The sequence below is a fragment of the Saccoglossus kowalevskii genome, chromosome 1 (assembly GCF_978046115.1).
Source record: "Saccoglossus kowalevskii chromosome 1, keSacKowa6.1, whole genome shotgun sequence".
Classification (NCBI taxonomy): Eukaryota; Metazoa; Hemichordata; class Enteropneusta; family Harrimaniidae; genus Saccoglossus; species Saccoglossus kowalevskii.
In genome coordinates, this window is record NC_140641.1 from 30,873,587 (window position 1) to 30,896,170 (window position 22,584).

At 33.4% G+C, this 22,584-nt stretch overlaps 1 protein-coding gene across 4 annotated transcripts in view; it reads right to left on the reverse strand.

The window, feature by feature from the left end:
• Nucleotides 1-19,142, reverse strand: part of LOC102803895 (uncharacterized) — a 100,138-nt gene extending 80,996 nt beyond the window's left edge. For all 4 annotated transcript variants that reach the window (XM_085500758.1, XM_085500756.1, XM_085500754.1 and 1 more), the window contains exons 1-3: nt 18,937-19,142; nt 11,935-12,012; nt 1,442-1,592 (exon numbers count right to left, since the gene is read on the reverse strand). In XM_085500758.1, the coding sequence (XP_085356884.1) occupies nt 1,442-1,592; nt 11,935-12,012; nt 18,937-19,034 (327 nt within the window). In that variant the 5' untranslated portion in view covers nt 19,035-19,142. The remainder of the gene's footprint in view (nt 1-1,441; nt 1,593-11,934; nt 12,013-18,936) is intronic.
• Between the last annotated feature and the right edge of the window lie 3,442 nt (nt 19,143-22,584).

Sequence of the window (22,584 nt, forward strand, 5' to 3'; positions counted from 1 at the left end):
CAAGAAGTCGAAAATATCACTTTTACCAAAAATGACAAAAATATTCACCAAAATTAGAGAATTGAAGATATCATCACGAAATAAACAAATCTGAGAGAGGTCCACATGTAGTACCTATATATGTAGTATCAAAGCAATTGGACTTGCGGTTTTTAACAAGAAGTCGAAAATATCACTTTTCACCAAAAAATGACAAAAATATTCACCAAAATTAGAGAATTAAAGATATCATTACAAAATGAACAAATCTGAGAGAGGTCCACATGTAGTACCTATATATGTAATATCAAAGCATTTGCACTTGCGGTTTTTAACAAGAAGTCGAAAATATCAGTTTTTACCGAAAATGACAAAAATATTCACCAAAATTAGAGAATTAAAGATATCATTACAAAATGAACAAATCTGAGAGAGGTCCACATGTAGTACCTATATATGTAATATCAAAGCATTTGCACTTGCGGTTTTTTAACAAGAAGTCGAAAATATCAGTTTTTACCAAAAATGACAAAAATATTCACCAAAATTAGAGAATTGAAGATATCATCACGAAATAAACAAATCTGAGAGAGGTCCACATGTAGTACCTATATATGTAGTATCAAAGCAATTGGACTTGCGGTTTTTAACAAGAAGTCGAAAATATCAGTTTTTACCAAAAATGACAAAAATATTCACCAAAATTAGAGAATTAAAGATATCATTACAAAATGAACAAATCTGAGAGAGGTCCACATGTAGTACCTATATATGTAATATCAAAGCATTTGCACTTGCGGTTTTTAACAAGAAGTCGAAAATATCAGTTTTTACCAAAAATGACAAAAATATTCACCAAAATTAGAGAATTGAAGATATCATCACGAAATGAACAAATCTGAGAGAGGTCCACATGTAGTACCTATATATGTAGTATCAAAGCAATTGGACTTGCGGTTTTTAACAGGAAGTCGAAAATATCAGTTTTTACCAAAAATGACAAAAATATTCACCAAAATTAAAGAATTAAAGATATCATTACAAAATTAACAAATCTGAGAGAGGTCCACATGTAGTACCTATAGATGTAATATCAAAGCAATTGCACTTGCGGTTTTTAACAAGAAGTCGAAAATATCAGTTTTTACCAAAAATGACAAAAATATTCACCAAAATTAGAGAATTAAAGATATCAACATGAAATGAACAAACCTAAGAGAGGTCTACCCAAGGTACATATACACCAAGTATCAAAGCATTTAGGCTTGTAGTTTTCAAGAAGAAGTCGAAAAAGTAAAACATTGACACGGACGACGACGACGGACAATCACTCATATGATAAGCTCCGCTCGACAAAGTCGACAGCGGAGCTAAAAAGTAATGATAGAAGAATACATAAAAATGTACAAAACTTGGCACCATCATTCAAAGGATTAATATTAATTAAATCATACAGGCCTACCTGTTCATTTACTTTAATATTTTGAGTAGATAATAGGATATTCACAATGTCTGCATTGCCTGTCCATGATGCAAGGTGCAAGGGATAACTTCCTTTAGAATCAGCAACATTTGGATTGGCCTCATACTTCACTAGATACTCAGCAACTTCTCTAAGAAAAGGAAATTTGTATAAGTATACTGGTGAGAATCACAAATATATGAAGAAATAATGGAAATTCAAAAGAAAAAACTATTACATCAGTGTTCTTTGTACATTTTTTGAGCAAGTGACCAAACTGCCAATTTCTTATAATCTCGCCTTTCTACATATGCAAATAACAATCAATTATGCTAAATATATGCAAATTAGGTCATCTATCTTAGAGTTGTAGTTTGTGGAGAGCCATAATGAATGGCATAAACAAATATCTGTCTATATGTACCAGAGAGGGCGCTATATAACCACACAAGGCATCTACATGTACAGACAGACTACATTCTTTTTGGAAACTAATATTAATCTTTTAGGATAGAAAGACTACTCATAATTTTTAGGAAAGTTGGTCATAAATAACATGAAAATGTTCATTGGTCATTATGTACAATTATGGAGCTAAAGTTCCATGGTAACATGAAACAACTATCTTTTGTGTGTTTGAGAAAATTCAAAATTTGCAATTCTTAGAAAATTACTCAGAACACTATTTTGAAGCAGAAACATTTTTTTTTCATTTTCTAAAACACAGAATTTTGAAAATAATTCAGGATAATAAAATTACCTATGTCTAGCCTACAATTTGAGATATGACATACTATATATTTTTAATCACTTCACCTATGGGAGGGGAGTTGGTGGGACTAAATTACTAGTACTTTATTTAGATCAGTTTCTGTTTTAATTGTATTCATTCTAGTAATTGTTTTTAACATTTATTTTTTTTAACTCTTTATTTTATTCTTATTTTCTATTATTGTATTTTCTACTTTTGTATTGTATTGTATTGTATTTAGAATTGTCCTAGTTTTGTAATACTTTTTATTTACCATACTGAACCCGCTGATGGTTCGATAGTGTAATAAAGTTACTACTATATACACCATGACGGTCTAATATAGAAAAATAGCCACCATTAACAGAAATACAAAAATCATGAATGAAATGAAATAAAAATAATAATAATTAAACATATCATGTAGACAATACACACACACCACATAGTATGATACTTGGCACCAATACAACAGACAAAGACTCAACATTTGACTGACTAAATTTGGAAAATATCATACTAACCACTGATATGACTTTGTTTCAATGCATGTTTAGACATGTTTTATAGCTAGTCATGATTGTTTGGGTGCAAAAATATTTAAATATGTTTATTGGTTAAATAAACAGATTAGACCCTGACGACTAAATTTATGACGCTATATTTACAAACAAGTCTGGTTGGGAATAACAATACACCGTGAGAAAATTATCCCTTTTGTTGCGCAATTATGACATTTTCAATGCCCCCAAAACATTTACTAATATGTAAAAGTTAAGAAGTTTTGCATGTCAAGTTCAGTATCATTAAAAACACTCTAAACCAAAGTGAAAGGACAAATGCTTAACAGCAATATACTATAAAATACTTTATTTTCACTGGAATTAATATTCGATGAAAATACATTTAGCTGTTTTGTATGAAATTTATTTTCACTGATTATTGAATGTAAAAAGTAAAAAAAAAAAAAAAAGTATTTTCACTGATTTGTCCATTCAGTTAAAATAGCAAAAATAAATTCCTAGTGAAAAGAAAGTATTTTACAGTAAAGCCAGGAAAAAAAAGTCTCTGTTTCTCGTTTCATGGAAATTTTAAGAGGCAATTTTTTTTTTTTAATACTGAGCTAAAATTTGAGACAAGTGTGAGTACAAGCGCATTTTGGAATGCTGTAGAAGGAGAAAATAACGTCTTGAGGCGCATACTAGTAGTTCAAAACAATGCGCGCGGAAACGAGAAACAGAGATATTCTTTTTCTCAGCCTAAACACATGTACATGTAATGGAGAAAATTTTAAATGTGACATTGGTTGATTGTATGTACAGACTAGACATCAGTACTATTTTTTTACATTGTCAGGGACAATCAAGTCTTGAACTTTCACCTTTTAAAATTGTATTTGTTCTATTAAAAAGGGTCTTGCATGCATTTACATCGGGTGAAAAGTTCAGTCACGTTAGAGACAACCATCTAGAGCAGTTATGAGAAGGACTATAAATAAATCAAATATGGTATCTTTTGAGATTTTCTAAATTCAGTCATAATGAGATATCAACATGCTTATCTTCGCAAAATCATTGTACATAACATTAATATTAAGAACTACTTATATTATTTATACATGTAAGAACATGAGAAATTAATATAAAAAACCCAAAGTGAACTGAATTTGTTTCTTCTACACTGAGCCAAATTGACATGGTGCAGGTACCCATGGTGCATGTGTCAACACATGATATTATGATAGTATAAAAGCAATATTTAGATTAATTTCTGTTAATTATTAATTTTTGTTAATAATAAATTTTCAGCAGATTAGCCAAAAGATGTAAATCCTAAAATTTCAGCCTAAGTATTTCAGCTTACCCAGTAATACCATAAAGGTCATTGTAGCTCAATAGTACAGTAAAAAAATAACAAATAACACATCTCCTGACCCATTTTTAAGCATTCATGTATAATTACAATACATGCAACTTATGTGACTCAATTTTTTTTTTTTAAAGTTTATATTCAATCAATCATTTCATTCAACCTGCCATATGTATGGCAATCAATGCAGAGGCATATGAAAAAAAACACACATTGTTTAATTCTGAACATAATTGAATCCTTCTACCAGAGAGATTTAAGGTCATGGGGTAGTGATTTTTTTTGAACTAACTTCACATGGTATGGAAAAGACATTCTAAAATGATGAAAAATGCAAAATATCAGATACACGAATTGTCAACTTCAATTGTTTTTTTTTGGCCAAATTAAAGCAAAGCGTCCAATGTATATGTACAGTGTGATATGATACTCAACTATGGGGTAAGTACATACATGTGCACACACTTGCAGAGAATTGAGTGCTGATTGTCAAACTATTGTTGTCACAGCTTTAATGAAACTGATAACTAGTATTAACAACACTCCTTTCAGATAATAATGATGCTAGTAAGTCTTCATATTAAGTGGTGAGGGGTGGACCATTAGAAACTTGAGAGGGGTGGGGGGGGGGAGGTGAAACAGTAGTACTGTAAAATATTTTATTTTCAATTGAAATAATTTTCGCTGAAGGAATGATTCAATGAGAATAAAATCCAGCGAACATACCCTTTTTCCTGTATTTTACATTCATCTTGTCAAAAATCAGTGAAAATTAATTCCATATAAAACACCAAAAAAATGTTTACAGGAAAATTAATTCCATCTAAAATAAAGTATTCTACCGTACATATGAATAAATCCCACACACATTTGACAGACACCCCTAAAAATGACAGTTTCTAACTCAAAACCAATAATATACACAGTAGTTTAACCCCCCCCCCCCCCAAGTTCCTTGATGTCATTTCCCTTACTAAAGATTTAGCACAGAAAGGATCCATTGTTGTTGCTGATGAAAAAAAGTACCCAAGATACAAATATTTATTTGTAAAGTATAATTTAACAATCTGTAGATGTATTCCCTTTCAGTTTTTAGATACTATTTATTTTGACAGTGAGATTGTGGGTGTCTGGTACCAGGCTAACCAAGCAACAACTGTTCTCAAGATTTAAGTTTCCATGTGTAGCAAGTATTTAGCAACAGTAGATTTCATTTCATTTCATTAATGCTGGCATGCAATGCATTTATGCCGTGGAGCCCCGGCATTTATATTCCAGCATGAGTTCTAAAATGTGTGGCAATAACTTCATTGGCAATGTCACCGTCTCGGTTGTAATGTACATGTATGTATATAATCAGTAAAATTCTAAACATATTGTAATCACTCAAAATTAGTAGAGACTGGATGAATTAAATGACAAAATCAGGCTCCAAATAAGTAAAAAACAAGCAGTCTGTCGGCTGGGATAGCTCCGCTGTTAGCAATGCACACTGAAGATATCATTAGAAAATGAACAATATGTATAGTATCAAAGCAATCGAACTTGCTGTTTTCAAAAAGAATTCAAAAATATCACTTTTTACCAAAAATGACAAAAATAATCATTAAAATTAAAGAATTGAAGATATCATCATGGAATTAACAAATCTAAGAGAGGTCTACCCAAGGTACATATGCACCAAGTATCAAAGCATTCAGGCTTGTAGTTTTCAAGAAAAAGTCAAAAGAGTAAAACATTGACATGGACGACGACAGACAATCACTCATATGATACCCGGTAAGCTCCGCTCGACAAAGTCGACAGCGGGGCTAAAAAACATGGCTCAAAATAAAATAGCTACCGGTACTGGAAAAAATAGCACTGTAGAGGGAAAACACAATCTGCATCAAAAGTTCAACCTAGCTTCTGCTACTAGTAGAAATAATGCCTGACACAACACTATCTAATGTTTATACAACAATAACCACAGTGATACTAATTCTAAGTAAACATAATACATGTGTCTTACCTCAGGGTATATCCTTGAGAAGCATATGGTACATACTTGTCAATAAATACAAACTTAAAAGTTGGCAAAAAAAATAAGCACTTTTCCAGAGGTCTGTGAGGTTTATCCTGGTACCCTTGTTTTATGATCTTTGGATAATAAACTGAACTACCAGTAATAGACACATGGCTATCTATTTACATCACTCGCTTTAATTTGAATAAAAATTCAAAGTGCATTGTGAGAGAGATTGTCATTGATTATAATGCACAAATATTATCATAGTGGAAACTTTTTAAATTAAATGAATTGCCTGAGCGATATTAACAGTAGTATTCATACGAACAATAATTTCAAATAATATATTATTGAAAGATATTGATGTAAAAAAATTATATTTTATTATTTTAATTATTTTCATAGGAAAAAATTGAAATACAGAATTTAGCAAATTAAGGTCATTGTGTTCCACACATAATTTGTTAGCTTTTTTTTTTCTTTCTTTCACATCTGCATTACATGAAATTTTAATAAGGATACAAAAGTTTAGTATATGAATCACATTAATTTTCAGTTAATTGTTAGGGAACTTCTTGGCTAAATCAAGATGAGAAATTATTTCCCAGAAAGTGTCACTCCTACAGGGGTATCAGTGCATGATGAAACAACTCATTATGCCATGGGAAATTAGAAAATTTGACACGGGCACAGCTCAGCAATGAAAACATTGAGAGCGAAAACCCAAACTACCACATGTACCCGATATCACATTAAATCCAAACCAACGAGGTCAACAACGCTGATGCACATCACAGACAGATAGTCAATAATATTAGCTGTCAGACACGTTAGTTGACAATTTATAATATTACAGTAATTCAATATCATAAATGCTAATAAAGGCAATCATCAATCAATAGAACAAATACATTACAATGGCTTTCATCTGTATATCCATCTTCCTGTATAAAAGATGATCACTTTATTGAGTGAGGTATGAACAGTAAATATCAGGAAACTGTTTCTAACTAAGACTGTCTATGATATCTAGCTACTACACCAAGGATGAATCATAAATAATATGAATGGCACAGATATTTTTAGTCATTACTGATAATAATTTGCAATAATTTGTTTTTGTTTGACAATGGCATAAGTACTGTAAATTACTTTATTTTCGCTTGTAATTTATTTCCGCTGATGGGATAATTCAGTGAAAATAAAATCCAGCGAATATACATTTTTTCCTATATTTTACACTTAAATCACCAAGAATCAGTGAAAACAAGTCATTGTCAATGACACGTCCCCGTTCCGTTCATATTTGAGTGACATATACATTCAAAGCAGATCATGACCGAAATGCACCTGCATATGTACAACACATTGTACTAAATCTGAGCAAAATCCATCCATGCATGACTGAGATCTGGTTCCGGAATTGTGAAAATACGTGATTTTAATGCATTTTCGGTCTTAAAATGGCCATCATTCAGCTATTGTTAAGCGGATCATGAAACAAATGCACATATCTATTTGTGACATGATGCACCATGTGTGTGTGAAGTTTGAACTTGATCAATCCAGACATGTCTTGGATACGGATCCAGAACTGAATTCTTTAAGAAAATGGCCGCCAGTCGGCCATTTCGAACTTGATCCGGAAAAAAAATGACGTGCATCAAGGTCCTATTATGTTTAATGTAAGTACCAAATTTGAACGAAATCCGTCCATGCATAACTGAGATCCGGGTTCGGAATGGTGAAAATGTGCGATTTCAATGCATTTTCGGCCTTAAAGCGGTCGCCATTTGGCTATCGTTAATGGGATCATGAAACAAATGCACATACATATTTGTGACATGATGTACCTTGTGTGTGTGAAGTTTGAACTTGATCAATCCAGACATGTCTCGGATACGGATCCAGAACTGAATTCTTTAAAACAAAATGGCCGCCAGTCGGCCATTTTGAACTTGATCTGAAAAAAAAATGACGTGCATCAAGGTCCTATTATGTTTAATGTATGTACCAAATTTGAATGAAATCCGTCCATGCATAACTGAGATCTGGGTCCGGAATGGTGAAAATGTGCGATTTCAATGCATTTTCGGCCTTAAAGCGGCCGCCATTTGGATATCGTTAATGGGATCATGAAACAAATGCACATACATATTTGTGACATGATGTACCTTGTGTGTGTGAAGTTTGAACTTGATCAATCCAGACATGTCTCGGATACGGATCCAGAACTGAACTCTTTAAAACAAAATGGCCGCCAGTCGGCCATTTCGAACTTGATCCGAAAAAAAAAATGACGTGCATCAAGGTCCTATTATGTTTAATGTATGTACCAAATTTGAACGAAATCCGTCCATGCATAACTGAGATCCGGGTCCGGAATGGTGAAAATGTGCGATTTTGATGCATTTTCGGCCTTAAAATGGCCGCTATTCGGCTATCGTTAATCGGATCATGAAAAAACGGACGGACGGACGCACACAGGGCAAAACATAAGTCCCCGTTTTCGGACTCCGTCCGAACGGGGACTAATAAATTCCATACAAAACACTCAAAAAGTCTTTTCAGCGAAAAATTTATTCCAGCTAAAATAAAGTATTTTACAGTAATAACTATATTGCCTTCCTTCTTTTAGGTTTCATTTTAGGGGGAATGTTACAATTTATATAGTCAATGAATTGTAAATACTGTATTTGTTCTAAGCATATGTGTTCTTATGTGAACGGCAGAGGCAAGTCTACTATATGTTTAAAATAACTCATGATTTTAGTTATCCAGTACAACAATGGGATTGTTTACGTGACCTTTTTTTAATGCTTCTAAGAGAGCAAATACAGTATCATATTAATAATAACCATCTCATTAATTATGAAGCAGTAGTCTTTTTAATATTTCTGTGGAAAAGTCACTGAGCTCTAGATCTGAGAGCATTATATTTTGGACAAGCAAATACGAAAAGTTTCTCATCTTTGAATTAATTTTCATCATAGTTTTCACATACCGTAATCTATCAATTTCTGTGTTTCTGGATAATGCATATCTACATCTTCATGGGAACACACATTAATTAATTTAACAAAACTCTTCACTGTCTATTAAAAAAAAAATAATTTCATTGTTAAAACAGCCTCCTGTCCAAATGACAGCTAACTTTAATTTCACAAGCAAAAATTACCATGAGTCAAGAAAAAATGGAAAGTCGATAGCGGAGCTAAAAATGGAAAATTTTGAAGCAGTGTGGCAGTGGATATTTTACGTCCCTTCTCTTATAAATATGTCATACCCCAAACTGTAAACACCGATGAGTGAATTTATGGTAGACACAATGAGTAGGATTAAAAAATAAATTTCGGAACAATCAATCAATTAATCAATTCTATTGTTATGCTAATGAGGTTTTTCATTTTTTTGGGCTAAATGGAAGAAATTTTTGTACCATAATAATGCAAGCTGAAAATAAACATAACACAGGTGTACTCTCATGAATGGAGCGACAGCTCATTATTCTTTGAGAATGACATGACATCACAAAAACTGATAATGATAAGTTATTGTTTAGAACAAAACATTGATGATGAGAATAACTAATGCTACAGGAAATGATAACAGGATATTAAGACTTAACACGTCCTGAAATGTGAGCCACATTTAACAGGGATCATTAACAGATATTCTATTATGTGCTATGATACCAGAAAAATAATACAGCGTTTTGATTGATAGAGACACAATATAACACCTACATGTACAATTACCTCGAGCACACAATAAAGGAATATGAAGTTCTCTAGTTGCCAATGATCATGTTTTTTTTTTATGTTTTTTTTTATATTTAGGTATTCTCCCAACTAGCGACACTGTGAGACAAAGAAACTAACAAAATTTTTTTTTTTTTTTTTACTGCTAAGTGGGCAGCTGATCACATGACTCAAACCTACAAACTCTCTGATGCCAGGCAGACGTGCACAACTATAGACAACTACGGAGCATGTATATGTGCCACACACCACATTGAATTATGTCAATTGCATGATGGGTAGGGAGGGATTTCATGACCAGTTTTTCTGAAGACTACTACATGTAGCTGTCTTTGTAAGCTTAAAAGGGAACCAATACTATAAATAGGGGCAAGATGGCCACCGCAATTAGTATGCTAATTCGAACCAAACCACTCACATCATGGCGGGAGCTTCGGGAAATGTGCCATTTACAATGTTTAGAGATCAAGCTGTGATTCCAAATACATTTCTATGGGGGCATGAATATGTACTCTAGCGTTTACACTCATCTGGTTGGGCTTTTGATGTATAAATGTTGTTTTTTTTCGGTTGAAACATGCCTGAGTTTAAAATGGCGGCTAATGTATGCAAAATGCCTGTCAATCACAGTTGGAGTAAGCGAGCATAATAAGCATTCATTTACTTAGTGGACAGAGGCAGAGTCAATTACCCATGAGCATGTGGTGCAATCAATCCCCTTCAACATACTTCCTGCAGGAAGTTTTTTTATTCTGTTCAGTACCAAATTGGCACGTAGGAAAAAATACATTGGTACTAATTTGTTAAAGCAACACGCTCTGTTACTGTATCTAAAGCAAATTGTTTGTTTACATGAAGTCTATGCATGGGTTCAGGCTCCATGCACAATGGGTGTGGCACCTTTCGTAACTATTTAGTTTGTTAGTGAATGGAATAAAGGCAAAATAAAGATGCTTCAACAATACAAGAAGACGTCGGAACAAAGTAACTCGTAATTCAACAATATATCCTGTGTAGCACTGTAATTCCAAAACCATTCATGAGATGATACATTGACGAGGAAAACAGAGTGCCTACCTGACGCAAATTTTTATTTTTGTTAAATGGTTTTGTTTTGTTCATTAAATATCCCACAATTAAGTTTTATTTTATTCTACATCTGTCAGTGTTTCTTAACAAGTTACAGTGAGCCGTAATTTATGCAGATCAAAAATTTAACATCCTACTATACTCAATACGTGGTCGAACCAACCTCCACTACGTGACGGGCACTATTTAATTTCTACTGTCTTTATGCATAATTTGCATCATCCCCTCGTAAAAATTGTATATTTATATGCCATGATGATGTCTTCACTACAAACAAGCAAGATCTGCGATCTCAGTGTATAGTCAGTGTGCTATAAAGATAAGAGTGGCATGTTCGTCCACTCACCGATGTACAATGATATTGCCTACAGGTGGGTTTACAGATTGGTGCGGTAACTAGTTCACCAACACAGTGCTTTTGCCATAATTTTGTTATAGCAAAATCCTTCCAGATGAAAATCAAGGAGATAATTCCATAACAAAAATGTCACTTCTTAAAGAGCGCTGCACATGTGCGACATCTGTGTTGATAAACAATGATTATTCCCACAATTCAATGCGCTCATCTAATGGAAATCACAAGTATGAGGTTTGACTTGGGCGTGACATGCACTAATTACCGCAGTGGACTGACTCCTTCAATATCTTCCATTAACCAAAAAAATACCTAATTAAAGTTTGGTAACGTCTCAGTTTGTACTCTTTGATCTGCGTAACAGTCAAAGTCGCCATCTTTGTTTATATGTGAGACCTATATATCTCGCAACGGCTGCTGCCTTTTAAAGACATTTATGTGTTCATAGCTACAGTTAGAGTGACACATCACTAAACCCTCCTTCTAGAGTAATTGATAATGGCAAATAAGTCATTAACTTTGTTAATCCTACAAGGTCTAAATACAGCATAATACATTCATTTACACTTACCTTGGCCGCTGTGTAGGATTTATAAAATGTCAACGATTACCACATGGTCAAAGGCCTGAAGAAATGAACATCTGAAGTATGTTACTTACTTATGACCGTTGAGCACTGCATGATGCAGGGGGGTATATCCAGAACTATCCTGACAATTTGGATTGGTTCTTCTAAGGCTGAAAATGAATAGACATCAACAAGATTTAGTAAATGATAAACAAGTAAGGAATGACAGAACAAACATTGTTGACCACTAACAGGAAGTAAAACTAAGTAAATAAGATATTTGGCATTGTAAACATCTTAGGGGTTATTAAAACCTAATAAATGTAACAGGTATGTATTATAATTCAAGGATCAGAGATCAAAGGTCATCTCCATGGATATTACGCACATCTGTATTGAGATATAATACTAATAGGTCTCAAACTACACACTTGAAAAGTTATACAGATAAAGCAAATGATTCCAATGATGCCCAACATTATAAAAGATTTAAAAAGTTGTTTACCTACTAAAGCTGATTAAACTACAGTTAATATTGGAATAGTTTACTTGGCCTAGAAATAGTTTTCAGTTAAATATAACCCTCATAAATCAAATAGGTGGTCATTTTAGTGTTTATTATATGGACCCTAAACTAAGGATTTAATTCTAATCAGATTTGAGAAAAGTACAGTATAACTTGGTCAACTTTTCAAATATTGCAAATACGGATTTGGTTTAGACAACTTAATTTTTGTGACTTTCAGCTTCTGTGATGATACTGTTATTTTATTTTATTTTAAAAATTTACATTATTGTCATTAATTGTCAGTTTTGTGTAAATTTATTTTTGCAATGTCACCAATAGAGATTTTAATTGTAGCATGAAAACTTAATAAGAGTTTTAATTGTGAAGTAAAACATATAGAATTCTAAGTATGGTCATCTCGTACAAAGAGCCAGGGTATTGCCTGTTATCAATTTTGGTATGAAATGATTATAAAACAGACAGCCTGTTAGCTATCACTCACTGGAAAATAAACCACAATCAAGTAACTAGATAACTATGTTTGCATTTTTAACGTAGAGGATTACCTAACATATGCGTTTTAAAAATTTAGCCCAAGGGGGATAAAACCACAGTGAAATGCCAGTAAGACTAGATTTGACAATGTATACCCAATGGTGTATGAATTAAGAACACAAAGTATTTACATTTTTTTTACACTTAAACTCACCCACTTCAAGCTACGGCAAAACCAATACTTTTTATTAATTTTATAGAAGATTTTTTTTGAATGAATGAATGATGAAGATCATTAAAAATACCCAGGGTTTGGGACACAGTCCCTATATCACTGTGGTTTCGAAGACATGTCTGGCTGTAATTTGATTTAAGTATAATATTATAAAATGCCAAATATCCATGCTATGAGAATCAATAGATCTCCTGACTCAATACCACACTGCAAAAATATTTCTTCAATTCATATCAAGGGCATATAATTACAAGGTACAGGAAGTTCACCTTGTTGTATATATCAAGCAAGAGTCTCCTTGGTATCAAAATTTCATAGGAACATGTGCTTACAGACAAATATATGGAAGATGCATTACAATATACCGATTGTCGCCATATCAATGGCAAGTCAAATTGGCTTAGTGGACACACACTGGGGACAATTACATAAACCACTCTCAATATAACAGGGCCTTGTTGTATGTGATTTAAATTAAACCTTCTCCTAATTGCCTAAGATGCCCCTTGTCATTCAACCATGGTATATTACATGTGCAATGTGTTAGAGGTTAGAAACCTCAGATGGGATTTATTACATCCACAGGATTTACTTCATTCACCACATCCATGTATACAACACAATGTACTATAAAATACTTTATTTTAGCTGGAATTAATTTTCACTGAAAAGAAATTCATTTTTACTGAGTTTTGACGAGTTGAATGTAAAATATAGGAAAAAAGGTATATTCGCTGGATTTTATTTTCACTGAATCATACACTCAGTGTAAATAGCGAAAATTAATTCCAAGCGAAAATAAAGTATTTTACAGTATGTGAAGAAGTGGGACTCACATTTAGTGAGCAAGTGTTTGTTGATGTCAATATATCAAATCATTTCAGGTTACACTCAAGCAGAATCAGAACTTGAGAACTTTTAGCCGAGTGCATGAAGGAATGCTAGCAAAAATGGAAGCTTTGATCTCCTTTCATTCCAAGGCAGCAAAAATGTAGAAACTATTATAATCACTTTGTCTAAATTACAAGTCATAGGAGGGATAAAGACAGCTACAAGCAAAGCCCATGAAGTGTCCAGTCCGCTTGACATGTTGTGATAATAAGGTCTTTAATTCTTATCAAAACAACATGTGGTGGCCTGTAATGACTGCATTTGGTACAGTTGGTGGTCTATATATATCGGCATCAACATGATAGTTCTATCTAAGCAAATTTACAGCACAACAACTTTGCAATTTTCTTTAAATTTGCTTTAAATATCTATATTTTTTGCATATAGTTGCACAGATGATGAAATTTCACCACATTACACATCTTGTTGAGGTCACTGATGCGTACTAATGAAGCTTAGGAAAATACTAATGAGGAAACACCAACTTGCTGCACAAAGTATAGTTTTGTTGTATTTATTAAATTGGCTCCAGACTTACAAAAATACACACATCTTCTTCATTCATTCAATATTGAGGTAACCTTTTTTGATCTTTTATAATGTTAACCTACCTAATTTTTTCTATATTTGTTTTAAAAAAAATTATGAAGACGCTGTGAAATTATTTCCATTTAGTACAAATATTAACAAGCAGCCTATCGGCTGAGATAGCTCCGCTGTTAGAAATGCACATTTCAATTAAAGAACTGAAGACATCATCAGAAAATGAACAATATGTATAGTATCAAAGCAATCGGACTTACAGTTTTTAACAAGAAGTCGAAAATATCACTTTCTACCAAAAATGACTAAAATATTCACCAAAATTAGAGAATTGAAGATATCATCACGAAATGAACAAATCTGAGAAAGGTCTACATGTAGTATCTATATATGTAATATCAAAGCAATTGAACTTTTGGTTTTTAACAAGAAGTCGAAAATATCACTTTTTACCAAATATGACAAAAATATTCACCAAAATTATAGAATCCAAGATATCATCACGAAATGAACAAATCTGAGAAAGGTCTACATGTAGTATCTATATACGTAATATCAAAGCAATTGAACTATTGGTTTTTAACAAGAAGTCGAAAATATCACTTTTTACCAAAAATTACAAAAATATTCACCAAAATTAGAGAATTGAAGACATCATCACAAAATGAACAAATCTGAGAGAGGTCCACATGTAGTACCTATATATGTAATATCAAAGCAATCGGACTTGTGGTTTTTAACAAGAAGTCGAAAATATCACTTTTTACCAAAAATGATAAAAATATTCACCAAAATTAGAGAATTAAAGATATCATTACAAAATGAACAATTCTGAGAGAGGTCCACATGTAGTACCTATATATGTAATATCAAAGCAATTGCACTTGCGGTTTTTAACAAGAAGTCGAAAATATCACTTTTTACCAAAAATGACAAAAATATTCACCAAAATTAGAGAATTAAAGATATCATTACAAAATGAACAAATCTGAGAGAGGTCCATATGTAGTACCTATATATGTAATATCAAAGCAATTGCACTTGCGGTTTTTAACAAGAAGTCGAAAATATCACTTTTTACCAAAAATGACAAAAATATTCACCAAAATTAGAGAATTAAAGATATCATTACAAAATGAACAAATCTGAGAGAGGTCCACATGTAGTACCTATATATGTAATATCAAAGCAATCGGACTTACAGTTTTTAACAAGTCGAAAATATCACTTTTTACCAAAAATGACAAAAATATTCACCAAAATTAGAGAATTGAAGATATCAACATGAAATGAACAAACCTAAGAGAGGTCTACCCAAGGTACATATACACCAAGTATCAAAGCATTCAGGCTTGTAGTTTTCAAGAAGAAGTCGAAAAAGTAAAACACTGACACGGACGACGGACGAAGACGACGGACAATCACTCATATGATAAGCTCCGCTCGACAAAGTCGACAGCGGAGCTAACAAAAAAATTATAAACAAGCAGCCTATCGGCTGAGATAGCTCCGCTGTTAGCAATGCACATTTCAATTAAAGAACTGAAGACATCATTAGAAAATGAACAATATGAATAGTATCAAAGCAATCGGACTTACGGTTTTTAACAAAAATTCGAAAATATCACTTTTTACCGAAAATTACAAAAATATTCACCAAAATAAATTAATTAGAGAATTGAAGATATCATCACAAAATGAACAAATCTGAGAGGTCCACATGTAGTACCTATATATGTAATATCAAAGCAATCGGACTTACAGTTTTCAACAAGAAGTCGAAAATATCACTTTTTACCAAAAATGACAAAAATATTCACCAAAATTAGAGAATTAAAGATATCATTAAAAAATGAACAAATCTGAGAGAGGTCCACATGTAGTACCTATATATGTAATATCAAAGCAATTGGACTTGCGGTTTTTAACAAGAAGTCGAAAATATCACTTTTTACCAAAAATGACAAAAATATTCACCAAAATTAGAGAATTGAAGATATCATCACGAAATGAACAAATCTGAGAGAGGTCCACATGTAGTACCTATATATGTAGTATCAAAGCGATTGGACTTGCGGTTTTTAACAAGAAGTCGAAAATATCACTTTTCACCAAAAATGACAAAAATATTCACCAAAATTAGAGAATTAAAGATATCATTACAAAATCAACAAATCTGAGAGAGGTCCACATGTAGTACCTATATATGTAATATCAAAGCAATTGCACTTGCGGTTTTTAACAAGAAGTCGAAAATATCACTTTTTACCAAAAATGACAAAAATATTCACCAAAATTAGAGAATTAAAGATATCATTACAAAATGAACAAATCTGAGAGAGGTTCACATGTAGTACCTATATATGTAATATCAAAGCAATTGCACTTGCGGTTTTTAACAAGAAGTCGAAAATATCACTTTTTACCAAAAATGACAAAAATATTCACCAAAATTAGAGAATTGAAGATATCAACATGAAATGAACAAACCTAAGAGAGGTCTACCCAAGGTACATATACACCAAGTATCAAAGCATTCAGGCTTGTAGTTTTCAAGAAGAAGTCGAAAAAGTAAAACATTGACACGGACGACGACGACGGACGACACCGGACGACGACGGACAATCACTCGTATGATAAGCTCCGCTCGACAAAGTCGACAGCGGAGCTAAAAATACATATAACTATTGTACCAAATGTGTGGCTGTAAAAATACTAGTTTTGGAAGAGATAGTGTACAATTAATTGTACAACTAATTAATGAATTTTCGCTGAAAAAGCTTTTTGGGTTTTTTTGTATGGAATTTTCTTTTCACTGATTTTTGATGAGTTGAATGTGAGACACAGGAAAAACAAGTATATTTGCTGGATTTTGTATTCCCTGAAGCATCCCTTCAGTGAAAATAGTGAAAATAAATTCCAAGCGGAAATAAAGTATTTTACAGTAGTAATGACATGTTTATGTCTACATATGACCATCACTAAATGTAAAATAAAATAACTAAATTCTGCTTTACCACCAGAGTAATATGTTAAAACCAGGGCTGCTGATATAAGGAAGTACATGTAGTATAAGTTGGAGAGGAGGGATGTTGGTTACACAGGGCTGCTGATATAAGGAAGTACATGTACTATAAGTTGGAGATGAGGAATGTTGGTTACACAGGGCTGCTGATATAAGGAAGTACATGTACTATAAGTTGGAGACGAGGAATGTTGGTTACACAGGGCTGCTGATATAAGGAAGTACATGTACTATAAGTTGGAGAGGAGGGATGTTGGTTACACAGGTCTGCTGATATAAGGAAGTACATGTACTATAAGTTGGAGAGGAAGGATGTTGGTTTACACAGGGGATGCTGATATAAGGAAGTACATGTACTATAAGTTGGAGACGAGGGATGTTGGTTAAAAATGTTAACCTGAGTGCAAAAACAGGCACAAACGCTTGACACTGGCTAAGAACAGTTAATAAATCTGCTCCATTTTTATAACCTAGTCCACCTTAGCACAGAAATGAACAAATTTATTGACATTTTAAAAAATCACGACAAAATTAAGAAAAAATGATAAATTTTGTTTATCTAAATCAGAGAATCATTTCAAAGCGAATGAGAAAAATATGTTTTGAAGACAAAAAATAGAATTAAGACAATACATTTTTTTTAAAAAGTATGACTAAAATAAGAAAAACAGAAAAGCCCAATAAGATGTTATTTTAATCAGATTGATTCTTTATATAATTATTGCCATGTGCTTTCTCTGGTAAATAAAGAATGCGAACACTACCACAAGTGAGTTGGTCAGAATATTACAAATATATAGGCCTTTAAATTTGTCAGTTGTGGATTATACCAGCAATGTTCAAATTTTAATGCGTTTACATTGGTTCGGCGGTCACACGGGCAATGGCAGTCAGATTGCAAGTCCAAGAAGAAGGATATAAACATCCTGCAGGAAATGTGGCGGTGAACTTAGCGCTATTATTTGTAAACGACGGCTACAGTCCCCTACCCCTATTACAGCTCCCTGCCCTATTTAAATTAAAAGCCGAGACGTACTCCGTCACGGACGAATGACAATGTCTGAGACCCCGGACAACATATAGTGAAAGTGTGTTGCGTGCTGATATTAATTGTACGTGAAAAAACCAAAACAAAACGATACTTCCTCGTGATGATTCATGACGCCCCCATTCTCGATATTCCCTCATTTGTAAATAAACTTTATTGCCAATTCAGTACACGAATGCCCACGAATACAACGTTTGTGTCAGGGATTGTGATGAGAGTTTTCAAGGCGTGGGGATACTTGCTGTCAGCGAAAACTATTTATTCGTATTGACAGAAACGTGCGAAGCATGTAAACAAAGTTTAACAAGGTAACTAGTGATCAGACTTTCGCCATCACTCGATCGCTCACCTCTCTAAAAGTCCAGACTTCTTCGGTGTCAAAATCTTCTCAACGACAGCTAAGTTTCCTTTTCGGGCAGCTTCCAGGAGATCGTGTTCTTTCCCCATACCTAAAGTGTCATGTCGAAAATAGGCCGGGGATATTGAAGAATATATAAAACGTCAAACGTGTACGCGGAAGCTAAATCGAAGTAGACAAGGCGGCCATGTTGATTCCACTATGCTGCATTGGGACGGCCTTCAAAAGGTCCGGATGGCCCGGATGAGGGTCGCCTCCTTGATTTCTAGACAAAAGAACAACAACCAGTGTGACCCACGTCCTGTGTTGTATACAAATATGTTTACAACTATTTAAAAATACCGACCGATTTATGAGACACACGGCCACAAGGCAATTAATTGTGGGAAACTTCTTGAACTAAGTTTGGTACAAAACGAAGTTTGTTGTCGCAGTCCGGCGAAGTGGCCACAGAAATTCTGCGCACCGAATGCCTCGAATTTATTTGTTTGAAATCGCCCACATTATAAAAAGCTGATCGGTTATCTTTATTCATAAACGGAGTAGTAACATGAGTTTTATTGATTTTAATTACATGATTGTTCATAATAATAATAGTTTGAATTATTTCATATTTTATTTGACTAGTATATATTACACAATGGAACCGTTGAGGGAAGTGATATGAAGAGACTTTCAATACGACAAACCTTCCAGTCATGCAAGGTTTAACACATTTCATGAAATAAAGTTAAAATCGCGATGGCTATATACGTCCATGAAACTTTTGGTGCAACAAACTTTATAAACACCGGTGAGGGCGCCCTTCATTGAGATGCGCGACAGTGCTGTGGCCATCCAGAAAGACTGGTCAAACTAGCGACAATACTCAAAACTCTGCGTTAAAGACAAGTATAGATGCTATGTTTAGAAAACTATTTAACACGACTGATCCGCGGTGTAGAATGTACAATGAAGTCAGAAAACAGCGCTTACTGTGCAATCTATGGGGTCGCATTAATAAACAGATTTTTGGTTTATTACATAAAATAACCGGAACTTTGGTATGTACATTTTTGTATTAATCATTGTAATCTTTGATCTGAAAATAATAAATTCATTTCAATTCATTAATACACAGAAATGTAATCCAACAATACGTTCGATAATCTGACCTAGTCTTAGTAACGGACAATATGTCCTGTATATTGCGTTTTTGCATATATTTATAGTATACATGTACACCAATCTGATTAAAACAAGATTCAAGTTTGTATGTTATTAATTCTTATTTTTTCATATATTTAGTTTTAATTATTTATATTAATTTGATAGCACTTTTATGTTAATAATTTCGGAAATGTCTGGAAGAGAGATCCAATTTCACGTGTTCTCCTACAAGTTTTCTGCTCTGTTTTTCATTCAGATGTTTCCTATGTTGAATGGTATTGTATAATATGAAGATGTAAAACTCCAATTCAAAGTACTTATTAAATTCGGTTGGTTATTCAGCTTGTACGTTTCATTGACTGGAGCCAGCATCGCATTGTCTGTGTGTTAGATCCGAAACACGGACCCAATTACGAAGGGGGTTGCTGATTTAGGTGAGAGGAGTTGGGCGGTAATGTTATTTAAATGTACATGTAAATGTACAAAAATATTTTGCTACTACATGTACCACAAATATCTACCACCAAGATTATTTTCTTTGATGTATAAGTTCCAGAATCATTCCCCGCTGTGTAGCATTGAAAGCTAGGACATATTTAAATCTTATACAGCCCTCGATATTTTCGCAGTTATCATCACCAGTGTTATGTTTTAATTTTTTTTTATAAGATCCCAATATGTGTTTGGGCTAGAGTACATCTTTTTTATTGGCGGCTTTAAAAGTATCGTTAGACTTCGTAGTTTCGTTTCGGACTACAGCCTGTTATGGTCGTCGTGATGAATTACAGCGGATTCGCCATGCCACCTGGTTAAAGCAATTAGGTCCAAACAATTCATGGATTTCGTCTTTGGTATTTCATTCCGTTTTTTTTATTTTGATAATTGTTTTCAAGTATTCGTTTCTGTTTTATAAAGACCGCCTAAGTGTGAAATACGGACTGTGTCGATCATTTACGTTTATTTGTATGAGCCCAGCATCAGAAAAGTATGATGGTGTTAGCGAACACCCAGGCTTTGAAACATGAACAACCTATGCCCGCCAGTTTTCGGGACGGGTGGAGTGGGAAGTCAGTAGTACCAGTATACCCGTCGCAAAGATGAAATAAAACAAAAAGATGCTATATATAATATAATATTTTATTGAAAAAACACAAGCAAACAAGAGACTGTATGCAAAGCTGGGCAAGTAAGACTGGTCTTACTTAGGAATACGTTTTATTTGGCGGAACGAAGCGGAAACCACAATTATTACGGAGACCAGTGTTATTGAACTCTAAATTGTCGATTGTCGTGTCGATTGCGGTCAGAATCACAGTAATTTGCAGATTTTCATCTTTGACGTCACCAATGAATTGTAGCGAATTTCTTATTTTTGTTTTTCATTTGCATCAAAATAATGGAACTTAAATGTGAACCATAATTCAAGTTAATTACAACCACTCAATCGAATAATTATAACAAAAACCAATGTTAAATGCTATACTGGGATCAGTGCTTGACTCTGTCTCTGAATTCTTTAAGTTTGCGTTTCTTTGCATTCTGTCTGCTTTCTTTCTCTTTCTCTTTTTTTCTAGCACCTACATCCCTCCCACTAAATATTTGATTTAGCTTGGCATGTTTTCTCAAGTAAATCTTGTGCGGATATTTCAAAACCACTGCAAATACTTACGATAGGTAGCATCGTGTGAATGAACAATGCAAATAAACAGAGGGGGCGAATTGTGATTCACTATAGCGCTAAACCCTATGCCATAGTGGCAATTTTTACTTGAAAATTGCTTCGAATGCTTATAACTAAGGCTACAATTCACCCCAGAGAGCAGCGAGACAAGGATGTAATCTCAGTCCACAGATTTTTAATTTATCAGTTGACGGTAACAGTGACAGTGCAAAAATATCTGTTTATCTATATTGTAATGAAAATTATAACAAATGAGTAGCACGACCGATCGAAACATTATTAATGTTATTAACATTCAGAAAAGAACACTAATAGCGCCCTCTTGGATTGTTTTATCGAATCAGGTGTTGAACAATGTTGTGAATTATCAGCAAGCTTCTTAAATTGTTGTATTTGCTAACAATTTGCCAGTTCTGACATACAGTTCACGAAATATATTCATTTTAAAACAACTATACCTAACATGGAATTTAAGACATACTAGAACTCCGCCCAGTGGCCTCACAAATCATTAAATTTGTATGTTTCATAAACTGATTTGCTTAATTAATGAGATTGTCTGAGAAATGCTAACAGAAATCAATGGATTTTTACGCAATATTATGTGCGAAGGCATTTTGTATCATGAAGTCTCAGGCTGCAGTAATTGGATTTGTGAATTTCGTCTTTAATCTCAAGTGAATACAAGCAATTTAAGCTAACAGCTAAAATGTCACCCGACTGTGCTATCCGAGAAGCTACCATCAAAATCATATCCGTACACAAAGTCATAACATGACCTTGAACTATATGTAGACAGGTTAACTGGA